The sequence below is a fragment of the Notamacropus eugenii genome, chromosome 1 (genome assembly GCF_028372415.1).
Source record: "Notamacropus eugenii isolate mMacEug1 chromosome 1, mMacEug1.pri_v2, whole genome shotgun sequence".
In the NCBI taxonomy this organism is placed as follows: Eukaryota; Metazoa; Chordata; class Mammalia; order Diprotodontia; family Macropodidae; genus Notamacropus; species Notamacropus eugenii.
The window spans coordinates 708,992,992-709,012,170 of NC_092872.1; the positions used below are offsets into that span (position 1 = coordinate 708,992,992).

The 19,179-nt window shown below is 36.5% G+C and overlaps 1 protein-coding gene across 1 annotated transcript in view; it reads left to right on the plus strand.

The window, feature by feature from the left end:
- Positions 1–61: 61 nt before the first annotated feature.
- Positions 62–19,179, plus strand: part of NFAT5 (nuclear factor of activated T cells 5) — a 142,453-nt gene continuing 123,335 nt past the window's right edge. Inside the window, exon 1 of the mRNA XM_072636444.1 lies at positions 62–510. Within this exon, the coding sequence (XP_072492545.1) occupies positions 438–510 (73 nt within the window). The 5' untranslated portion in view covers positions 62–437. The remainder of the gene's footprint in view (positions 511–19,179) is intronic.

Genomic DNA, 19,179 nt, shown 5'->3' on the forward strand with positions numbered 1-19,179 from the left:
CCCGCTGTCGGGGCCCCAGGCGCCTGCGCGGAGTCGCGCCGGGGGCGGGGCTCGGATTCCTGTCAGCGGCGGCGGCGGCGGCGGCGGCAGCGGAGCCCGTCAGTTTTCGCCGAGGACAAGCTCGAGCCGGAGCGCCGTCGCCTTGGGCCCGTCCCTCCCCGCCGGCCCTCGCGCCTCTCCCCGTCGCAACTTGGCCCGAGCGGGCCCGGTTGAGTTCCGGCCTCGGTGCCAGGTGGGGCTGCCTGGCGGCGGCCTCGGAGAAGCGGCATCGGCAGCGGCGGCCGCCCTCGCCCTCTCCTCGCCTCCGCCTCCCTCCTCGGCCCCCGGCCTCCTCCGTCGCTCGCCGCCCCCGGCCCGGTGCCCGAGCTCCCGGACAGGAGGTGCCGCCGCCCGCGCCGCTCCCCCCCCGCCCTCGGGCCGGGCCGGGTCGAGCTGCGATGCCCTCGGACTTCATCTCATTGCTCAGCGCCGACCTAGACCTGGAGTCGCCCAAGTCCCTGTACTCGAGAGGTGAGTCACCCGGGCCGGGGGCAGCAACCAGGGTGCTGAGGACCCCGACTTGGATGGCGTGGAGCCGGGGAGGGGGCACGGCCAGGGAGCCTGGACGGTATGGGGGCGGGGAGAAAGCACGGCCAAGAGCTAGGATGGCATGGGGGGCACAGCCATGGAGCCTGGATGGCATGGGAGCGGGGGTGGCACAGCCAGGGAGCTTGGATGGCACAGGGTGGAGAGTCACAGACAGGGAGCCTGGGTGACATGGGAGCTCGGGTACATGGCCAGGGAGCTTGGGTGGCAAGGGGCGGGTGGGGGTGGGAGGAGGGAGACTTGGCCAACGAGTCGGGCCCTGGGGGCACTAACTAGGATGGCATAGGGCCGGGGGACACGGGCGGCGAGTGGGGATGGCATGTAGTGGGGGGGGAGGGACACGGCCAGCGAGCCAGGCCCGGAGTTAGCAAGGAGACGGGCAGCGTGCCAGAATGGTACGAAGGCTGGGGGAGTGGTGGTGTCACGGCCAGCGAGCCAGGCCCAGGGGATGGGGGTGGGGGGCGCCGGGCCCCAGCCAGGATGGCATAGAGGCGGGGGTGGGGTAGAACGACACGACCAGCGAGCCAGGCCCGCGGGGTGCGGTGTTGTGGGGCCGCTGGGCACTGGCAGGGATGACATTGGGGCGGGGGGCACACGGGGACCCATGGGGGCTAGGGAGATTGTGTAGGGAAAAGGGGGGAGGAGTGGGATCTCTTCCCCGCGCTGCCCCCTCGCTGGCTCCCTCGGGCCGCGGGCGCTCGCTCAGTGCCTGGATGCCGCCTGCCCGCTTGCTGCTGCTTCTCGTCTCGTCTGGTCTCTGCGGCATTAATCGCTTTAAGTATCTTCCCCTCCCCTTTCTCCTCGCCACCATTCCGCCTCCCCCAGGTCCCCCTCCCCTTTCCGCCGCTCTTCTCCTGCGGCCGTCGGGCCAGGGCCTCCCGGCTTGCTCGGGAATTACTCACCTCATCCCCTCGCCGGGCCGGGCCGTGTCGCTGGGGTCGGTCAGTGGCTGCTGTTCCTCTCAGGGCCCGACCCAAGAAAGTTGCCCCGCCGGGCCCAAGCAAGCTGGGTGTTGTGGCGTCGTCCTGATTCTGGGCATAGAGAGGGTCCCGCTCTTTCCCCCTTCCAGCTTTGAGTCTATCGGCTTTCCCTCTCCGGTTCCCAGCGTTAGCCTTGGCCTAGTCTCCTCTTTAGCTATTCTGGGACAGCCCCCCAAGACGAGGCGCCTTTCCTTCTCCGTCATTTAGCTGAGGAGAGGCCCAAATTTTCATCTCCCTGTCTGAGAAGCAGTCTCCGGCCCGAAGTGGTTACACCTTGTCTGCTTTCACTTAGAGGTAGGTTTCCTCTATGGATACATTGTATTACTCTGGCCTGCCTTCAGGCTACCAACGTAGACGGAGTCCCCAATCCTTGGAGAAGACTAGGTTTTTTGCCATCTGCAAAGGTGGCGTTAGAAAGGCCCAAAACCAAACTCTCTTGCCTACGGCCTCTAGGGAATTCCCAGGCGCTGAAATATTAGCACCTGAGCTTGGTGTCCGATGAGGTTAAATTCCTATACTGGACACCACAAGAATGTGTCAGAACAGGTTCCCTGTGCAAGGGGCTTCACACCAAAATTCTCCCACTATAATATTAACCATCTCTTACGCCACTGGTAAAGGGAGGAGAGGATCACCTTTTAAAAAAGATCCTTTTTTTAATGTAAATTCTTTTCTTTAGAGTTTTGATTGGGCTTAAAAGAACAGCCTAGAATGGTTAAACTATTTTACTTCATTTTCATGAAAATTTTCACTGAAATGGAAGAAAAAAAGAAATTGAGATTTTCTAAAGTTATATCAATTGGGATAAAAATGTTTAATTAGAGCTGAATAAGAGATTTTGATCTCTGAAAAGTTAGTTAAATGGAGTTTGCTTCTGAGTTTGTACATAGAACCCAACTTAGTAACTGTAACCATTGTCTGTTGCTCTGGTGACTTTAGTTGGCTGCTACTACCATGTTGAGTATAAGATGGCTTTTAGACAGCAGTACCTGAAGTTGTATGAAAATGTCACAGTTCCTGTATCAAAAAGAAGAATACAACCAAAGAAGCGAACTGTGTTCTATAAGTAGTAATAAAATTAACAAGTATTGGAGTAGTAATCACAGGAATATTTTTCACAAAGGTAGATGTTATTACTTAAAGGTTATTTCAAATTACAGAAGAGTGGTATACTAGCTGTGGTATTATTTATAGCATAGAATTTTATTCAGCATAAAAATAATGCCTTTTGTACTTTTTAGATCCTCTCAAGTCACACCCACCAAAGAATTTTCCTAGAACCAGTCTGTTGGAAGGTCAGCACAGTGCCATTTTAAAGTATATTGTGTCAGTATGCAAAAGCTTTCCTTAAAAATGGAGAAAGAAAAGTGTAATATAAGAAAGTTTGAAATTTTGCAAACTCACACAATATTTTTTTTTATTAGAGCACCTGATCTTTCTTTTAGGATATTGCAATGGATTTAATTACAGGGTGTGGTATCAGTGGTGGACTGTCATAGTCTCAGATTTGACTATTATTGACTTGAGAAGACCTGAAAAACATAATGGAATCATTTAAAATTTTGTTTTTGGTATCCTTTGGTATACTCAAGTTTAAGATTTGTGCCCTTTAAGTACAATTTATCAACTTCTGCCTTTTATAACTTAATAACACCACTCTGATTTCATAACAAATAGGAAATTTAAAGTAAGAAATGAAAGTGTGGGATAGTAGTTGATGAAGTTAATTGTTTTTAGGTGGCTCATTCATATAGACTAAAAATAGACTTGTTTTATGGAACACTTTTTACTTTCAGCATTTAGTGTTTTACATACTTGGAGTGCTTTACTCAGTTCTTAAAAAAACTTCATTGTTATCTTCATTTTTAAGAATAAGTTGTATATATTAGATTTATAGTTTCACGTGCAATCTTTTCTACTATTATGGAAATGCTTGTTTTATTTCATAAATTAAAAATTAAATTTGAAAAGAGTAAGGAGGATCAAGTAAGCAAGCATATACAATTAGTTGAGATAGGGTTCTCATAAAGGTTTTGAGAGAGTTATACTAATGTATTACATTATTTATGCAGAATAATTTAAAAACTTGAATGTTGACTTTAGTTGGTTAGTGTATTGAGAGTTTAATGTTAAGTCTAGGTAAAATCTATTGTGCTGCTTTCTAGGACAGTGACTACTTTGAGGGGGGTTATTATTCAATCCCTGTGGATTGTAAGTAGTATGTGATCAATGACTAGTCTGCACCTTGTCCTATTGATGATTAATCTAGAGGATAACTCTTTGAAAATAATTTTCAGTATGAATTTAATCTTGTTATTTTATTATTTTTGGTCTTAAGTTATTTTAACAGAATAACCTGCATTATATAAAAATATTCTCACGAGTACTTATGTTTTTCTTTTACAAAAAATATCTTCAGTGTATAAAGTATTACTGACATTTTGCAAATTTAAATGAGTTTTTAGAAGTATTTCTTGTAATAGTTGAACTTTGACCCTTATTCTGTTTAGTTTGTGATCATGTATTTCTAATTGTGTATGTCCATTTCTATGGCAACAAGTCAGTGTCATAACCTTAGAGATTATAATCAGAGTTCAAGTATGAAAAAAATTGGGGTTTAACTTTGAAAAGTTGAAGGAAAAGAGAAATAACAAAATGATTAATATGCATGTAGGAATAGGGACTGAACTGATTATTATTTTACTATAGGGAAATCTTAGATAAGGAAACTGTCTACCAAAGCAGACTGGCTATCATTCAGAGTATAGCCTTAGAGAATTGCTTGGAGAGTATTGAGGACTGATGTCTATATATTGTGCCAGTGGAACTTGAACCTAGATTTTTCAGGCTCTGAGGCTGTCTTAGTATCCACTGTGCCATACCGTGTATATTTATTTAAAGCTAGATTCTTTCGTATCATTTGGGGATACTACTGATGTGTAGATGGTATACTGATACTATTTATTTGAAGATATAAACAGGTGTTATTGTTTTTGTATGTTCTTGTGTACAATAAATGTTTAATTTTGAATGTTTCTTAGGCATTGATATATCAGTTTAATTTTAAAAACCATTTATTAATTGTTCCTAGTGTGCAGGGTACTATAGTAGGTTTTCTTAAATCTTGAACTGTATTTCCATATTGATAGAACTTAGTATGTGAAATGAACATAGTCATGGCTTTTCCTTTGTTTTAATAAAGGGTATTATTAGAAAATAATTTTCTGTTGTGGTTGGCTGTTTAATTTACACTTATTCATTGTACTAATTTTAAATATCAATTATTTTTAGAAAATAAACTCATTTATAACAGGCCCTCTGACACTTAGAACTTGAACCCTCTTTTATCCTTCTTTGTCATTAAGATAGGTTTTGTGATAGTCATTAAGTTTCTGTAGGAATTTGATTTTACCTCTTAGAGGAAGCTAACTAATTTGTAGAATGATACAAATAGGCAAACTGGTATTAGAGAAAGAAAAGTATTTTTGAAGGAATTCCTAGTTTCAAGTTTGGCCTCTGGCATATTGGTTGGTTGACCCTCCACAAGCCTAAGTGCTCTAGGTAACTAAGACTTGAGTTGTAGAGAAGGTGTCATCTTGCATTGGGGAGAGAGATTTTCCTCACATGGATGTCCTAATATTAGTGAAATCACAGGTCCTATTCCCTTTATTACAAATGTGGGTTCCCATTTTGTCCATTAACCGTTGTAGCATAATGCTAATTCTCCATTCTGGTTTCTCTTGCCTCTGTCCCTGAGTCCAAATCTAACATAAGAGAATTCACTTTAGTGTGTTTTTTGATGATAAGCTGATTGAAAACAGGAACTATCTTTTGCCTTTTTTCTTTCTTTCCTTTTTTTTTTTTTGGTGTTCTTAGCACTTAGTACATAGTGCCTGGCACTTTGTAGGTACTTAATTAGTGTTTATCGATTGCTTGTGTTAGTAACTTTTTCTTGTTATCAAATTTCAGACTATAAGAGTTTTTCTTTATATAAGACTATAAGAGTTTTTTCTTTTCTTTCACTATTACTCTCACCTGTTTCTGTTTTATGTACTTTTAATTTGTATATGCAACTCATTAAGGCTAAACCCACACAGGATCTCTGTTTTACTCTCCTCTCTTCTCCCATTTGGCTTAGACAGTATATAGATCAGTCAGTAAACATTTATTAGGTGCCTGCTATGTACCAGGTACCATACTAAGTGCTAGATAGATAAAGAAGGGTGTGAAAGGCAGTGTCTGCTCTCCAGAAGTTCATAGTCTAATGTGGGAGACAGCACGCAAATAACTGTATAAACTATGGACAGCATAAATTGGAATAATCAATTGAAGGAAGACCCTCGATTTAAAAGGACTTGAGAAAGGTTTCCTATAGAAGGTGAGATTTTAGCTGGAACTTAAAGGAGGCCAGGAGGTGGAAGATGAGGAAAGAGAGAATTGCAGGCATAGGACCTTTCTTTTAGGGAAAGAAAAATCAGTATCTAATTTTGACCCATTAAAGCCCTAAAATTCTATGTTGTCTTCATTTGATGTTTTTCTAGGCAAGAAAAACTTCTGCATGTAGGTCCTATATGAAATTTAGGAATAGTTATGGGAAAAGGTTTTGCAATACTATTATATAATAGTAATCTAAGTTTTGCATGGCATTTTAAAGTTTTTAAAGTGCTTTACATACATTATCTCATTTGAACTTCATAAATTTGTGAGGTATAGGAACTATGTGTATTAGTAGTCCCATTTTAAAGATCTGGAAGATGAAGTTAAGTTGCTTGCTTATAGCCACAGATTGTATAAAAAGGTGAAATTCATATTCAGTTCTTCCTGATTTTCAAGATTAGTACTTTGTCTACCACTTTTCCATATAATAATTGAAAGCTTGGCCTTCAGAATGTGGAATTCAAGTGTCTAGTCTAATGTAACCTCCCACAATCTTTTTATGAAGCATTTCTCCACCCTCTCATCCCAAATATAGTTGATACTAAGTATGGGGTATCTTTAGGAAAAGAATTTTGGAGGTATAGCTGGCTTGGAGATGGCTTTAAAACATCATTGCCAGTCAATATAATTTGAACTGGCCCAAGTGACTTTGCTACTTCTTGATCATAGATACTTCCTCCTATTTTTTTTCTGTTATCAGTATACCCAGATTACATAGGCATCTGCCTGTGGCAAATATTTTACAGTTATATATTACCATGGACCCAAATGAAAACTGTTTTTAAAAAGTTATACTCCTATAAATATTAAAGTTATATTCCTGGATTTCTAGTAATCCTGAATTTTTTTTGGCCTATAGTGCTAAGATAGTTGTGTACTTACCCAGTACATAATTAGATCTATTATGAGATTTTACTGGAAAGATTTTGTGGTAAACATTTTAAGAATGAAATAACTTATCATAGCTATTATACATATTAGTTATAACCAAACTTTAGTTTTAGTGATAACCTATTCTAGTTTCTTATGTCCAGGGGTCTCTCCTGGTTTTGTCTTTCCCCAACCTTTTATCAGACAGTTAAGTGCTGACATTAGAATTACTGTGTCAGGTATAAGGAATGTCTGGTTCATGATTTATCTTCAGTTTCCCTTCTTGGTGCCATACTTGCGTGCCCCATGAAAAAGAAAGGAGAAGAATTTAAAAATACATTTTAATTATTAGTTGCATTATAGTTTGCCTTTAAAATAGTGATTAAAGAAATAAAAAGTATAAATTAATACTCAAGTTTTAATGAACAAGGAACCTAATTATTTTCCAAAAGCATCGAGAGTTTTTTACCAAATTCTCAAGTAAAATTGTTACTTTATATGATTGTATATTGTCATCATCCATACTTGTTGCCGAGGTTTTGTTTTTTTTTAATTTGGTTTTGTTTCTAGAATTATGCAGTTTTTTTTAAAAGTAGGATTCTTTTCTTTTCCTTTTTTTTTTTTTTTTGAAATTACAAAAAAAATTTGTTTTTAATTTAGGTGATCTGGAAACATTAGTAGTACCTAGTAGGCAGGGCCATGTCCTGAAGAGGTATAGTGAACAGTTTTTTAAATGAATGAAAGCCCTCCCTACCTTCTGGTATCTCTGTCATCAGTCACTGAAATTGAATAGGGAAAAATGGGAAGTGCTACAGAAAGCAGGATTGTATGTCCATGTGTTTTCTCCTTGTTGTTATCATAGAAAATTATGATGAAAATTTAAAATACTTAAAAAATTGTGTGCAAGAGGTAGTTGCCATCCTTTTCCTCCCTGAAAATTATAAGCATGCTCATCAATGGAAAGTTAGAAATTTTCTTCCTTATTTAGCCACAGCTGCTAACAAAAATATAACCTGATCTTATGGCAACTAGGGATGTTTTCTTGGGTTTTTGAACTGAGGCATGTTACCTTAGACATGAAACTTTTGTTTTTTCTTATTTTCAAAGGTGATTCCGGGGATATGGCACTGGATTTGTAATGAGAAAGGAGATCAAATTGTGTTTCAAATGCTTTACTTACTAGCTCTGTTGACCCTGGGCAAATTATTTAATCTCTCTCAGTCTCAGTTTCCTAATTTGTATTTAAAATGGGAATGATAATGGCATATACTTCTTAGGGTTGTTGTGAGATCAAATGGAATAACATGTAAATTTTTAAATGAGATTTAAATGACACTTAAAGAAAAGATTTGTTTTTACTTTGACTCTCTAGTTCACAGTAAATAGTTATTTTGAGTGTTGTCACTTACATGTGTCTTTTTACCAGAACATTTCAAATTTGATTGTTGATTTTTGAGATGCTGTATGATAAGAGTTTGTAATACTGGGAGTACTTTGCTGATTTATCTTGTTTTTAAAGAAGAAACTTGATTGTGATTTTAGAAAATCCTAAAGAAATAAAAAAATTGATAATGGTAGAGCTGTGTAATAATTACTTAAGATAAAAAAAAAATTGTTTATTGACTTTTGCAATAAGACTTCCAAGAAGGTGAAAAAAATTTAGAGTGGTTGTTTTACAATCTGATGAAGATGCTAGATCTTATAGGTTCATCTGGATTTATTCCGACAGCAGTTTTGGTATATAGCCTTGGGTAAAAAAACAAATTTAATTCATTAGTAAAAATTACTTCCCCCCTCCCCTCCCTACTCTTCAGTATTTTAAGTACTTCAAACTTTAGTCTTTGTATTGTCTTGCCTTTGGGAAAAATTGTTTTTTTCCCTCATAGAAATGGTTGGTGGTTTTTTGTTGTTGTTTTAAAAAAAACTGTCCTCATTGTCAGACCACTACAGTTAACACACTTGCAACACAAAGTTTATATAGAGTTTAAATTTGGGTACTAGAGCAGAATCTATTATATTCAGCTGAAATAAAAACCAAACCAAACAGGAATAGCAATTATGATTCATAGAAGGCTCTAGTAAAAATAGGCATGATAAAAAGAGATAAGCAGGGAAATTGCAAGATGCTTAAAGGCTGTTGTTCTTGTTGTTTTATGTTCTTCCTTCTGGTAGAGGACCGGGACATCAGAGAGGTGATACCATGACATGAAAGGGAATTGGATTGAAGTGAGGGAGGGCTGTGCAGTCACCAGCCTCACTTTCTCCTCCTGGAGCCATCTGAGTCCCATGGCAAGACAATCAGGTGGCTGGAGATGGCCCTGGATGCAGTGGGACACCTTGGCCTTTTTAAGCTAAGGTCTTTCCCAGGTCTTAGTACAGCAGCTAAATGATTTAAAAGTTAATCATAGTGCAGGGAGGAATATATAGTAATACTGTAAGGCCAGGGGAATGGGGAGGGGAGGGGTCTTCAGTGTATCTCTTTTAGACTTAGACCAATAGAACAAAGAGAGAAAGAAGTTAAAGACCTGAAAAAAAAACTTTAGAAAAATTAGAGATGATAGATCTCTGTTGATTACTGAATGGAAACAGAAGGAATTTTACATATTTTTTAGCTATGCATAGCTCCTTTGTAAAAATTGACCATGTATTGGGGCATAAAAACCTCATGAGCAAATGCAGAAAAGCAGAAATACTGAGAGTGATCTTTTATGACTGACTGCAATGTAATAAAAATGATATTCAGTAAAAGGACTTTAAAAAAGACTTGAACTTATAAAGATTAAATTTATCTTAAAGAATTAATGAATCAAAGAATAAATCATAGAAACAATAAAAAATTTCATCAAAGAAAATCATAACAATTAGACAACATCCCAAAATTTATGGGAAGCAGCTAAGCAGTCCTTGGGAGAAAGTTTAGATATGTGAACACTTTTATCAGCAAAAGAGAATGGATAAATCAATAAATTGAATCTGCAACAACAACAAAACCCTAGGAAAATGATGAATAAAAAACTCAATAAAATATTGAAATAGAAATTCTGATAAGAAAAGATTAACAAAACAAAATAAAATCAAATGAGCTTTTAAAAAATTAATAAAATTATAAATATTTAGTGTGATTAAAAAATAGGAAAACCAAATTGTTTATATGAAATGACAAAAGAGATTTCATAACCATTCATGAGGAAGTAAAGTATAAAAAATTATTTTTACTCAAATGCCAGTGAAATTGATAACAGATAATCTGAATATTTATTAAAATGTAAAATATTCAAAAGTAGATCATTTAAGTGTCCTTATATCAGAAAAAATATGAGCAGCTTGTAGCTGTGCCCTGAAAAGGGGGAGAGAGGCTGAAACTCCAAGACCAGATGGATTTACAAGTGAATTTTGTCAAACATTAAAAAAAGAAATCTCACTATTATATAAACTGTTTGCAAAAGACAGGCAAAGAAGGGACTCTTCCTTACCCTTTTTATGATAAAAACAAAATCATGATACAAATACAGTTTTGATACCTAAATCATGGGGGACAGTACCACACAAAGAAAGAAAACATAGAGTTGAGGTTTTTTTCTAAAGTATTTTGACAACTATATTTCATTATAATCCTACACATTTTATTAATTTAAAAGTAGTAATCTGAGAAGGATATGTAGGCTTCAGGAGACTGTCAAAGGGGTCCATGATGCAAAAAAGGTTAAGAATCTCTACTTCGGTATTCTCTAGATAGACCATTTGCCAAAAGCAGTAGTTTTACTTCCAATTTGCCTTTGTTCTAACCTCTTTCTTGTCTTGTATTTGGCATTTTTAGCATTGTGTTAAATAGAAGTGATAAGTGGCACTCTTGCTTTACCACTGATCTTAATGCATAGACTTTTTAACCTTTCTCCTTTACGTATAATGTTAGGTCTTGGTTTTAGATAGATACTACTCATCGTGTTAAGGGAAAGTCCATGTATTCCTATGCTTTGTATTGTTGTAAACAGAAACAGGGGTTAGATTTTGTCAAAATCCTTTTCAGTAGCTATTGAAATGATCATGTGTTATTAAATTTTTTTGTTATTACTGTGACCGCTTATGTTTTTGTTTTTTCTTATATTGAACCAACCCTCCATTCTTGGCATAAATCGAACCTGATCATAATATATGATAACTTCAATATATTGTACTAATATTTAATATTTTTGTGTCAGTATTCCTTAGGAATATTGGTCCAGAGCAAGAGTATTTGACTTTTTTTACTTCGTGGAATCCTTGGGCAGTCTGGTGAAACCTCTCAACCCCTTTTCAGAATAATGTTTTTAAATGCATAAGACAAAATGTACAAGATTACAAAAGAAACCAATTATATTGAAATACAGTTACATAATTTTAAAAAAGAAGTTCACAGACCCTAAGTTAAGAACCTTTGCCCTAAAGAGTCAGCTAAAAAAAGTAATTGAATAATAACTTTAGCACAATTGCAGCATATATAACAAATGCAGATAAATCATCATTTTCTATATATTAGCAGCAAAATCTCACAGGGATTGAAAGAAAAATTCCATTCCAAATAACTACAGAATGTATAAAATATTTGAGTCTATCTACTAAGACATTTGAGTCTGTCTACAAAGACACACTTACAGTGTTGTAATTGTAAAATACTCTATAAAAATAGACCTAAATAATTAGAGAAATATTAATTGCTCTTGGTTAGGCTGAATCAGTATAATAAAAATGGCATTATTACCTAAATTGATTTACTTATTACCATACCAGTTAAACTTCCAAATGGTTACTTTATAGAGAAAGAAAAAAATATTAAAATTCATCTGGAGGAACACAAGGTCAAGAATCCCAAAGGAAATAATGAAAAAAGAGGTATGGAAAGGGACCTGTCAGCATGAGTTATCAAACTATACCATAAAATAGGAATTATCAAAACAGTTTGGTACTAGTTAAGAAATAGGTTAATCAGTGGAATTGATTGAGTACTCATCATGCAAAAGCAAATGAACCTTAGCTAATGGGGTAAGAAGCCAAGGACATTGTAGAGTGATCAGATACCTCCTGGTACTAGGCCCTGTTAAGAACTTTGGTTGTTTTCTGAGGTTTAGTTAGTTGTTTCAGAGAAATAATTTGTCAGTTGACTTTTTTTTAAAATTATACTTTTCCTTTGTGGTTCTGTGTGGTCCTGTTTCATTGTGGGCTTGAGTCACTTGACTTCCCCATATTAATGTCTATTATGATATCTCTAATAGTCATTGAAGTGTGCTCTTTAAGAGGTTTTCTGTGTTTCCTTAAGGTAACATCAACTGAAAACCTCAGATTTAAAAACACAACAGAAATGAGCAATGAAACAAACATGAGTGTATAGAAGAAAGGAAGGAAAGAAGGAAGGTAAACAAACAAGAGTAATGATTTATACTATACCTACCATGTGCCAGACCCTGTGCTAAGGACTTTACAGATATTATCTCATTTGAACCTCACAACAACTAGGTAGGTCTTATTATTATTATCCCCATTTTACAGATGAAGAAACTGAAGCCAGTAGCTGTTAGGTGACATGCACGAAGGCATACAACTAAGTAAATGGCTGGAGTGAGATTTAAACTCAATTCTCATTTTCCAGTCTAGCACTTTTACCTACTCTGCCACCTAGCTGCTGTATGTTGTTTCACAGTTCATTTACTTTGGTAATGAGCTTAAAGGTTTCTGAAAGCTTCAGAAGGGAAGTTATGTATGATAACTCTTTGGAGGAAAGCTTTGCCAATAAATGCTTTGTGTGTAACAGTAAAGAAGATTATACTTTAGTTCTATACGTTGCTACATGTCTGGAGTGCCCAGAATTTCTTGCTTTAGGTGAGTTTGGACAGCTTCTACCTTTGCACAGTGTTGGGGAAATATTTATTATTTATGCTTTGTTAATATTGTTTGAACCTAGCTTTATGTGGCTAGGAAATCTAGGAAATCCAAAAGCTTATTGTAGAGGTCAAGCTGACCGCAGAGACGCTCCAGTGAAGCCAGATACCTGCAGGGAATGCTTAGATCCCACCCAGGTACCTCTTGGGACTGTTTCTAGGGTTTCAGGAACATGTTTAGAAGTAGTGGCAGATATCACTATCTACATGTCTTGATAGTTATTTAAATTCCCAGCAGATGCCATGGAGCTTACTGCAACAGATACTGCTTACACTAACTACGGGGGTAATAGAAGGACTTGTTATTTTATCCTGTTAAAAGTTTTTCTTTCTGAAAATTTCCAGATTCCTAGGTTTGAGAAGAAATGGGTAATAAAGGAAGCAGGTAGCAGAGGTAATAGATGATTCAAGGATTTGAATTTTTGAACATAAGAAGCTTTTTTTTTTTTTGCCTTTTCTTGTTTTTAAACTTCTCCCAGGTTCGTCTAACTTTCTCATAGTATCTTTCATGCCATATTTTGCTTTTTTCTTCATGTTTTTTCATCTTTTATCTGTTGTTCCTTCTGTTCTCTACATTATATTCCCCTCTTTCCTCATTATTTTCCACATTTATCTCTTTAGAAAACTTTTATTCTCTTTTATGTCTTCTTTCTCCTTTACTGATCCTAGGGTTGCCAATGAGCTGGTATTTGAATGGCTCGATTGGCAGTTCATCACAGAAGATAGTTCCTTCTTTCTGTTTCATTCTGTAAGAGCCTTTTTTAAAAAAAGTTTTTATTTTGATACTCCTAAGTGATCTCCATATTGTTTATTTTTTAACTATCTTCCCTTTTAAAAAAAGGAAATATTAAAGAAAGTGGAAAATGTAGAGGAGAAAAAATTAAGACATAAAAAGTTTACTAATCCTTATTCATGTTTGTAGAGTTAGGATTAAGAATACACATAAACTTGTGTAGATTTTTCTAGGATGGTTAACTTTTGAAATCTACTAGCAAGTGTGAGTTATATAGTATGAATGTTGTTAGTAATTCACTGTTGGCTAGAAAAGGATGACAATACAACAGAACCATATAAATTTAATAGGTGAATGATTTTATATTAAGCATGAGAGCATGGTTTACCCTATCTATATAACTTACATACTTGAAGTACGATATATAAAGTTTAACATTTTATTTAAGAGATAGCTGATTATAGGATAGCAATGATAAAAGTGTGTTTTTGATGAAGTAATTAAAATCTCAAATATTACTTTTAGATGAAAAGTTATTAAAGACTGAATACCATATGCTTCTTTGATCTTATCAGTGCTCTTATCCTCTCCAAACATGGAGCTGTCTCAACCCATCCATGACTACTTGGTCATAAGAGCCCCTTTTGTAATAAATATGGTGATGTGTACATTATAAATATTTAAATAGAGTAAAATTCAGATTTTATAAGTGGTTTCCAAACTATGTTTTTATTAAAACATCAGAAATTGAAACTGAGTTTTGTTAGTAGTATGACTGAATACTTAAATATCTGTTACATCACATAACCATGACTGAGAGGAGCAATTGGGAAATTCATTTATTAGGTTCCTTTCCTTTTCTTCTACTAGCTTTATTCATTTGTTTGAATGAGTCATATTCCTTAATTATAATTATATATACAGTCGGTGAATGATAATGTTTGAGTTTTCACAAGTCTTTCTTTTGGTGGGGTTCATGTGTGTCTCTGGCTAACAAATGATTATCTTTCACTGTGTAAGTGTAAATAAAACTTAGGAATTTGTAGATTTTTTTCCTACATTAGCAATTCAAAATAAATATATTACCACTTAAACTTAATTGTATGGTTCAGTAGAGGAATTATACTCAGAAATGAGTAGAGGCATCTGAAGGGATTCCCTCTCTCCCTGAAAATATCCTAATCTTACTTAGAAAAAAATTTCAAGGGAGCTCTGTCTCCTAAAACCAGTCCACCAAAAATACACCAGATTGATGCATTTATGTGAAACCATTCTTAATTTCAAATAACTGGAATGTTTCATGAATAGATGCTAAAGATTTGAGAATAAGGTGTGTCGAAGAGTGGTGAATTTTTTTCATGAGAAAACTTGGCTCAGTCATGAGCAATTAATATTTCTTCAGTTATTTAGATGTCTTTATTTGTGAGAAAAGTGTTTTGTAATTATGTTCATATAGTTGCTGGGTTTGCCTTTTATATTTTCTGCAGTTATTTTAAATAGAATTTCTTTTTCTATCCCTTTCTGCTGGGTTTTGTTGTTAGTATATAGAAGTGCTGAGGATTTATGAAAGTTTATTTTATATCCTGCAACTTTGCTGAAATTGTTAATTATTTCAACTAGTTTTTTAGAGTTCTTTAAATATATCATCATGTCATCTGCAAAGAGTAATAGTTTTATTTCCTCAATGCCTATTCTTTTTGGTCTCCTAATTCTGCAAAGAGTGCAGTGCATTTTCTGTATTCTTCTCAAGGTTCAAGCTTTTCTTCCTGTTTTAATTTTTGTAGCTCTCATGCACATCATTTTCCAGGTTCTGCTTTATTACTCTGTATCACTTCACATAGGTAATTTCTCATAGCTCATTGCATTTGTGTGCCACAGTTGGCTTAGTTATTTCCTACTTTATGGACATCTGTTTTGCTACTACAAAAAAAGGCACATCATTTTAAAAGTATGGTTCAGTTTACATTGTTCTCTTTCTTTACTTATTTAAAGCATATAATTTTGACTTGTGACAAGTATTCAGGAATGCATGTGTTTCGTTTAGTCCTGTTTAAACTGTGAGGGTCATAGAGTAGCAGGAAATAAGGAAGAAAATCGGTTACATAGTTTTTAGGTCATTTATAATTACTAATTGTTAATACCTCTGATGTGAAACTTTGATCTAATAACCAATGAGTTGATATACTTTTTGGAAGAACTGAACCACATCCATTCTGTCATGAATGAAACCAAAAAACAAATTGTAGGTAACTGGAAGAGTGGCTTCCAGGGTTTTCCTAAGAGGTGAATGGAGCAGTTGTTGAGGTTGGTTTTATTGTATTACCAAAGACAACAAGGAACATCATTTCATGATTTATTTGGTTGTTTCATCTTACAGTAAGTAGTCACAATGAGGTTAAACATACAGATCCCTATGCAGATAATTGCAACTTGTGCATGAACATTTTTTGTAGAGGATGAAGAAGTAGAAACATTTTGTGAAGGTTTTCATAGCCTTGATGCCCTGTGGCTTAGTGTGAGAGAAAGGGCATCTAGGTTGATAGAAAAAATTGGGTTAGAAAAATACAGGATAGAGAAATGAAACTGGCCAAGTATTTAGGGATTACTCAGAAGTCTCATGTGTAAACATCTTGAGTATTTCAAGAATAAACTCAGAAAGTGCTCATATGGTGAGCACCAGATGACATCACAAACAATGACATTAACCATTTCTTATTCTATAGGAAATGATTGGTTATTGATGCAGGAGTCATTTCAGAATCAACTTTCTTTTAGTGAGCTCATAAACTAGGGTTTTGAATCAGGAAGACTCATCTTCATGGGTTCAAATCCAGCCTCAGACACTTACTAGCTGTGTGACCCTGGGCAAGTCACTTAATCCTGTTTGCCTCATTTTCCTCATCTATAAAAAATGATGTGGAGAAGGAAATGGCAAAACACTCCTACATTTTTGTCAAGAAAACCCCAGATGGGGTCATGAAGAATTGAACGTGATTGAAAAATGATTGAACAACAACTTGCCCCTGTGAGGATGCCCAAAAGAATATAGAAACCCTTTCAACCAATCAATACTGACACTAAGAGAATGGTTAGATAAGCATGAATCTGTAGATTGAAGGCAGATTAATAGAGAGCTTTGAATTTCAGGCTGAGGAATTTGGACCTTATTTACTGGGCTGTGGAGCCCTGTTGGAGGTTTTGAAGTAGCAGAGTGTCATGATTTTGATTGATTTTTTAATATGCTAATTTATAGGTGAATTGTAGGCAAGACGAAACTAACTGGAAAGTAGAACATTCAGAGGACTCTTCCATTGAGGTGAGAAGTTTCCAGAGTAGAATAAGCAATAGGAGTTGTTGAATTATCTACTGATACGTTCTAGTGATAAGAAAAATCTTCAGTGTATGGGTAGAGGAGGGATGTTCAAAGCTAAGTGATGATCTAAAGGCAGGGCCATGTCATTGGAAAATCTAGATCCAAGGACTGATTTAGAAGTGGGAAGACAGGATCCAGAGCAGAGTTTTCGAGACAGGGATGTCTGAATGGAGAATATACTACTAGAATTGTTGACAACATGGTGGACTGATGCAGCCTGCCTCCTTTAAACTTTGCGCTTGACCATGGTGAATATTCTTTACTCCTGACTTTTTCTGATGTTTAGGCCTATGAATACATAGATATTGTGCTCAGGAGCCTCCTCTTTGCTTTACTACATCAGTGAAGCTTGGTGATAATCTGGGTTTTTGCTGATTTTGAGAATTAAAAACTACTTGAAGATTGGTTCCCTCTCCTTGAAATTCATGAGGCCATTTAAGTGACTATCTTTTAACTCCAAAAAGAATGCTAAGTTTAACTTAGCTAGACAATTGATTTTGGGATGAAGTTTTATATGTCTTTATTTTGGTATTAGTATTTTTCAGTTTTGTAAGAAAAATTCAAGATATTTTTAAAAATTTATTTTTAATTTTTAAAATTGTGATGCCATTCTTTTTAGATGATTATAAAATAAATTCCTCCTTATGGTCTTGCAAGTTAACAATGATATGCGTAGGTGAGATTAGTTTGGCAATTGTCCTTGTTGGTGTCCTTTAAATGCTGTCATTTGCAACCTGTCCTTTGTGGGAAATTATCCTTTATAGTTCCCTGAAATAGATGTATATTTCAGATTCTTTGTTTCATTAGGGTTTTAGGAAAACTTTATAATTCTTTAAATCTTCTTTCTTTGCTTTGTCCTCTACTTAGGTTCCAAATTTTTAAGCAGTTGTATAATCTGGGTTATCTTTTTTCCTTTCTGTATCATTCTGTCCTTTAATGAAATAATTTTTTAATTGGGTACATTTTCAATATGGAAAGGTAGATAGACAGAATATTTGTTAAGCACTTAAAATGTGCCAGAAACTGTGCTAAGTTCTGGACAAAACATAACAAAGGACTGAGAAAAGACTGTGGTGGGAAGAAGACTCACACGGGCAATGTGGACAGTGAATAAGAGGGGAAAGAGAGAGAGAGAGAGAGGGAGAGAGAGAGTGTCAGTCCAAGTGTGATTGATGAGAAGTGGTTCATCCTGGAGTGGTAATTGAGTGAGAAAGGGAGCCCCCAATTAGGAAAGGAAAGTCTCAATAACAAACCAAAATACAAGAACTACAATTTGTGTATGGAATATTGAGTTTCACTGTCATGGAGTCCTCTACTGGCAAGTGTAATAGGTTTCAGATGACCATAGCTTTCTTGGTATAGAACTGTTCCCAAGCCTTCCAGGTTAGCATCAGCATCAGCATACAGTTGTCCCTTGACATTAGTGGGTGGATGGGGTTAGGTGTATAGGACCCCCTCAAATCTTCAAATATGTGAATAACTTCAGGCCCCACTTCAAATCTTTATTTTTTTTAAAATTATGATGATATTTATTTAACACCAAAACAACATACTGTACTCTTAAAAAATAGCTGCAATTTCTGTGCAAGAGAGATTAGTATCTAGTACACTACGTAGCTGCAGCAACTGTTTCACTGATTTCCTTCTCCTATGAAAAACACAAGATACAAAATGGTCACTGTGGGATAAAATCACATGACTGAGTCTGCATGGTGGAGAGACAAAGAGGAGGCATTCCCAAAGAGTTTGTAGCCTGTAGTTCTTTAGTGCACTGAAACTTTTAACAAAATCTAACTGTTTATAATAAATTTATGTATGTATACTTATGATAGTAGATAGTATATTAATAATATACAGTATTTGTGCATTTATGACCAGAAAATTTTAAAAGTTTTCTTTAAATATGCACTTCATTTGTGATTTTCTGCAATTTGCTGCAAATCTCCAGAAATTCCCATTTAATTATTGATGGCCAATGTGCAAATAACCAAAACCACAAATATGAAACCTGTGAATGTTGAGGGATGACTGTATAGTGTAAAGGGTTAATTTGGGTGTGCCTAGGTCAGTACAGGTACCTGCATGCTGTAGTTGAACAAATCTTTAAACACTTGTTCACATTTCCCATCCTAATTGTTTCTAAATGTCTTCCATGGATTTAAGTCAGTCTGATCTTCTGATTCTTCTGCTTTTTGTTTCTTTTTCATCATATTCTCAAGTGAAATCGTTATAAATTGTCAATAGTAGCCATTTGAATCCTAGAGGACATCTTAATTTTCACATTCTTTG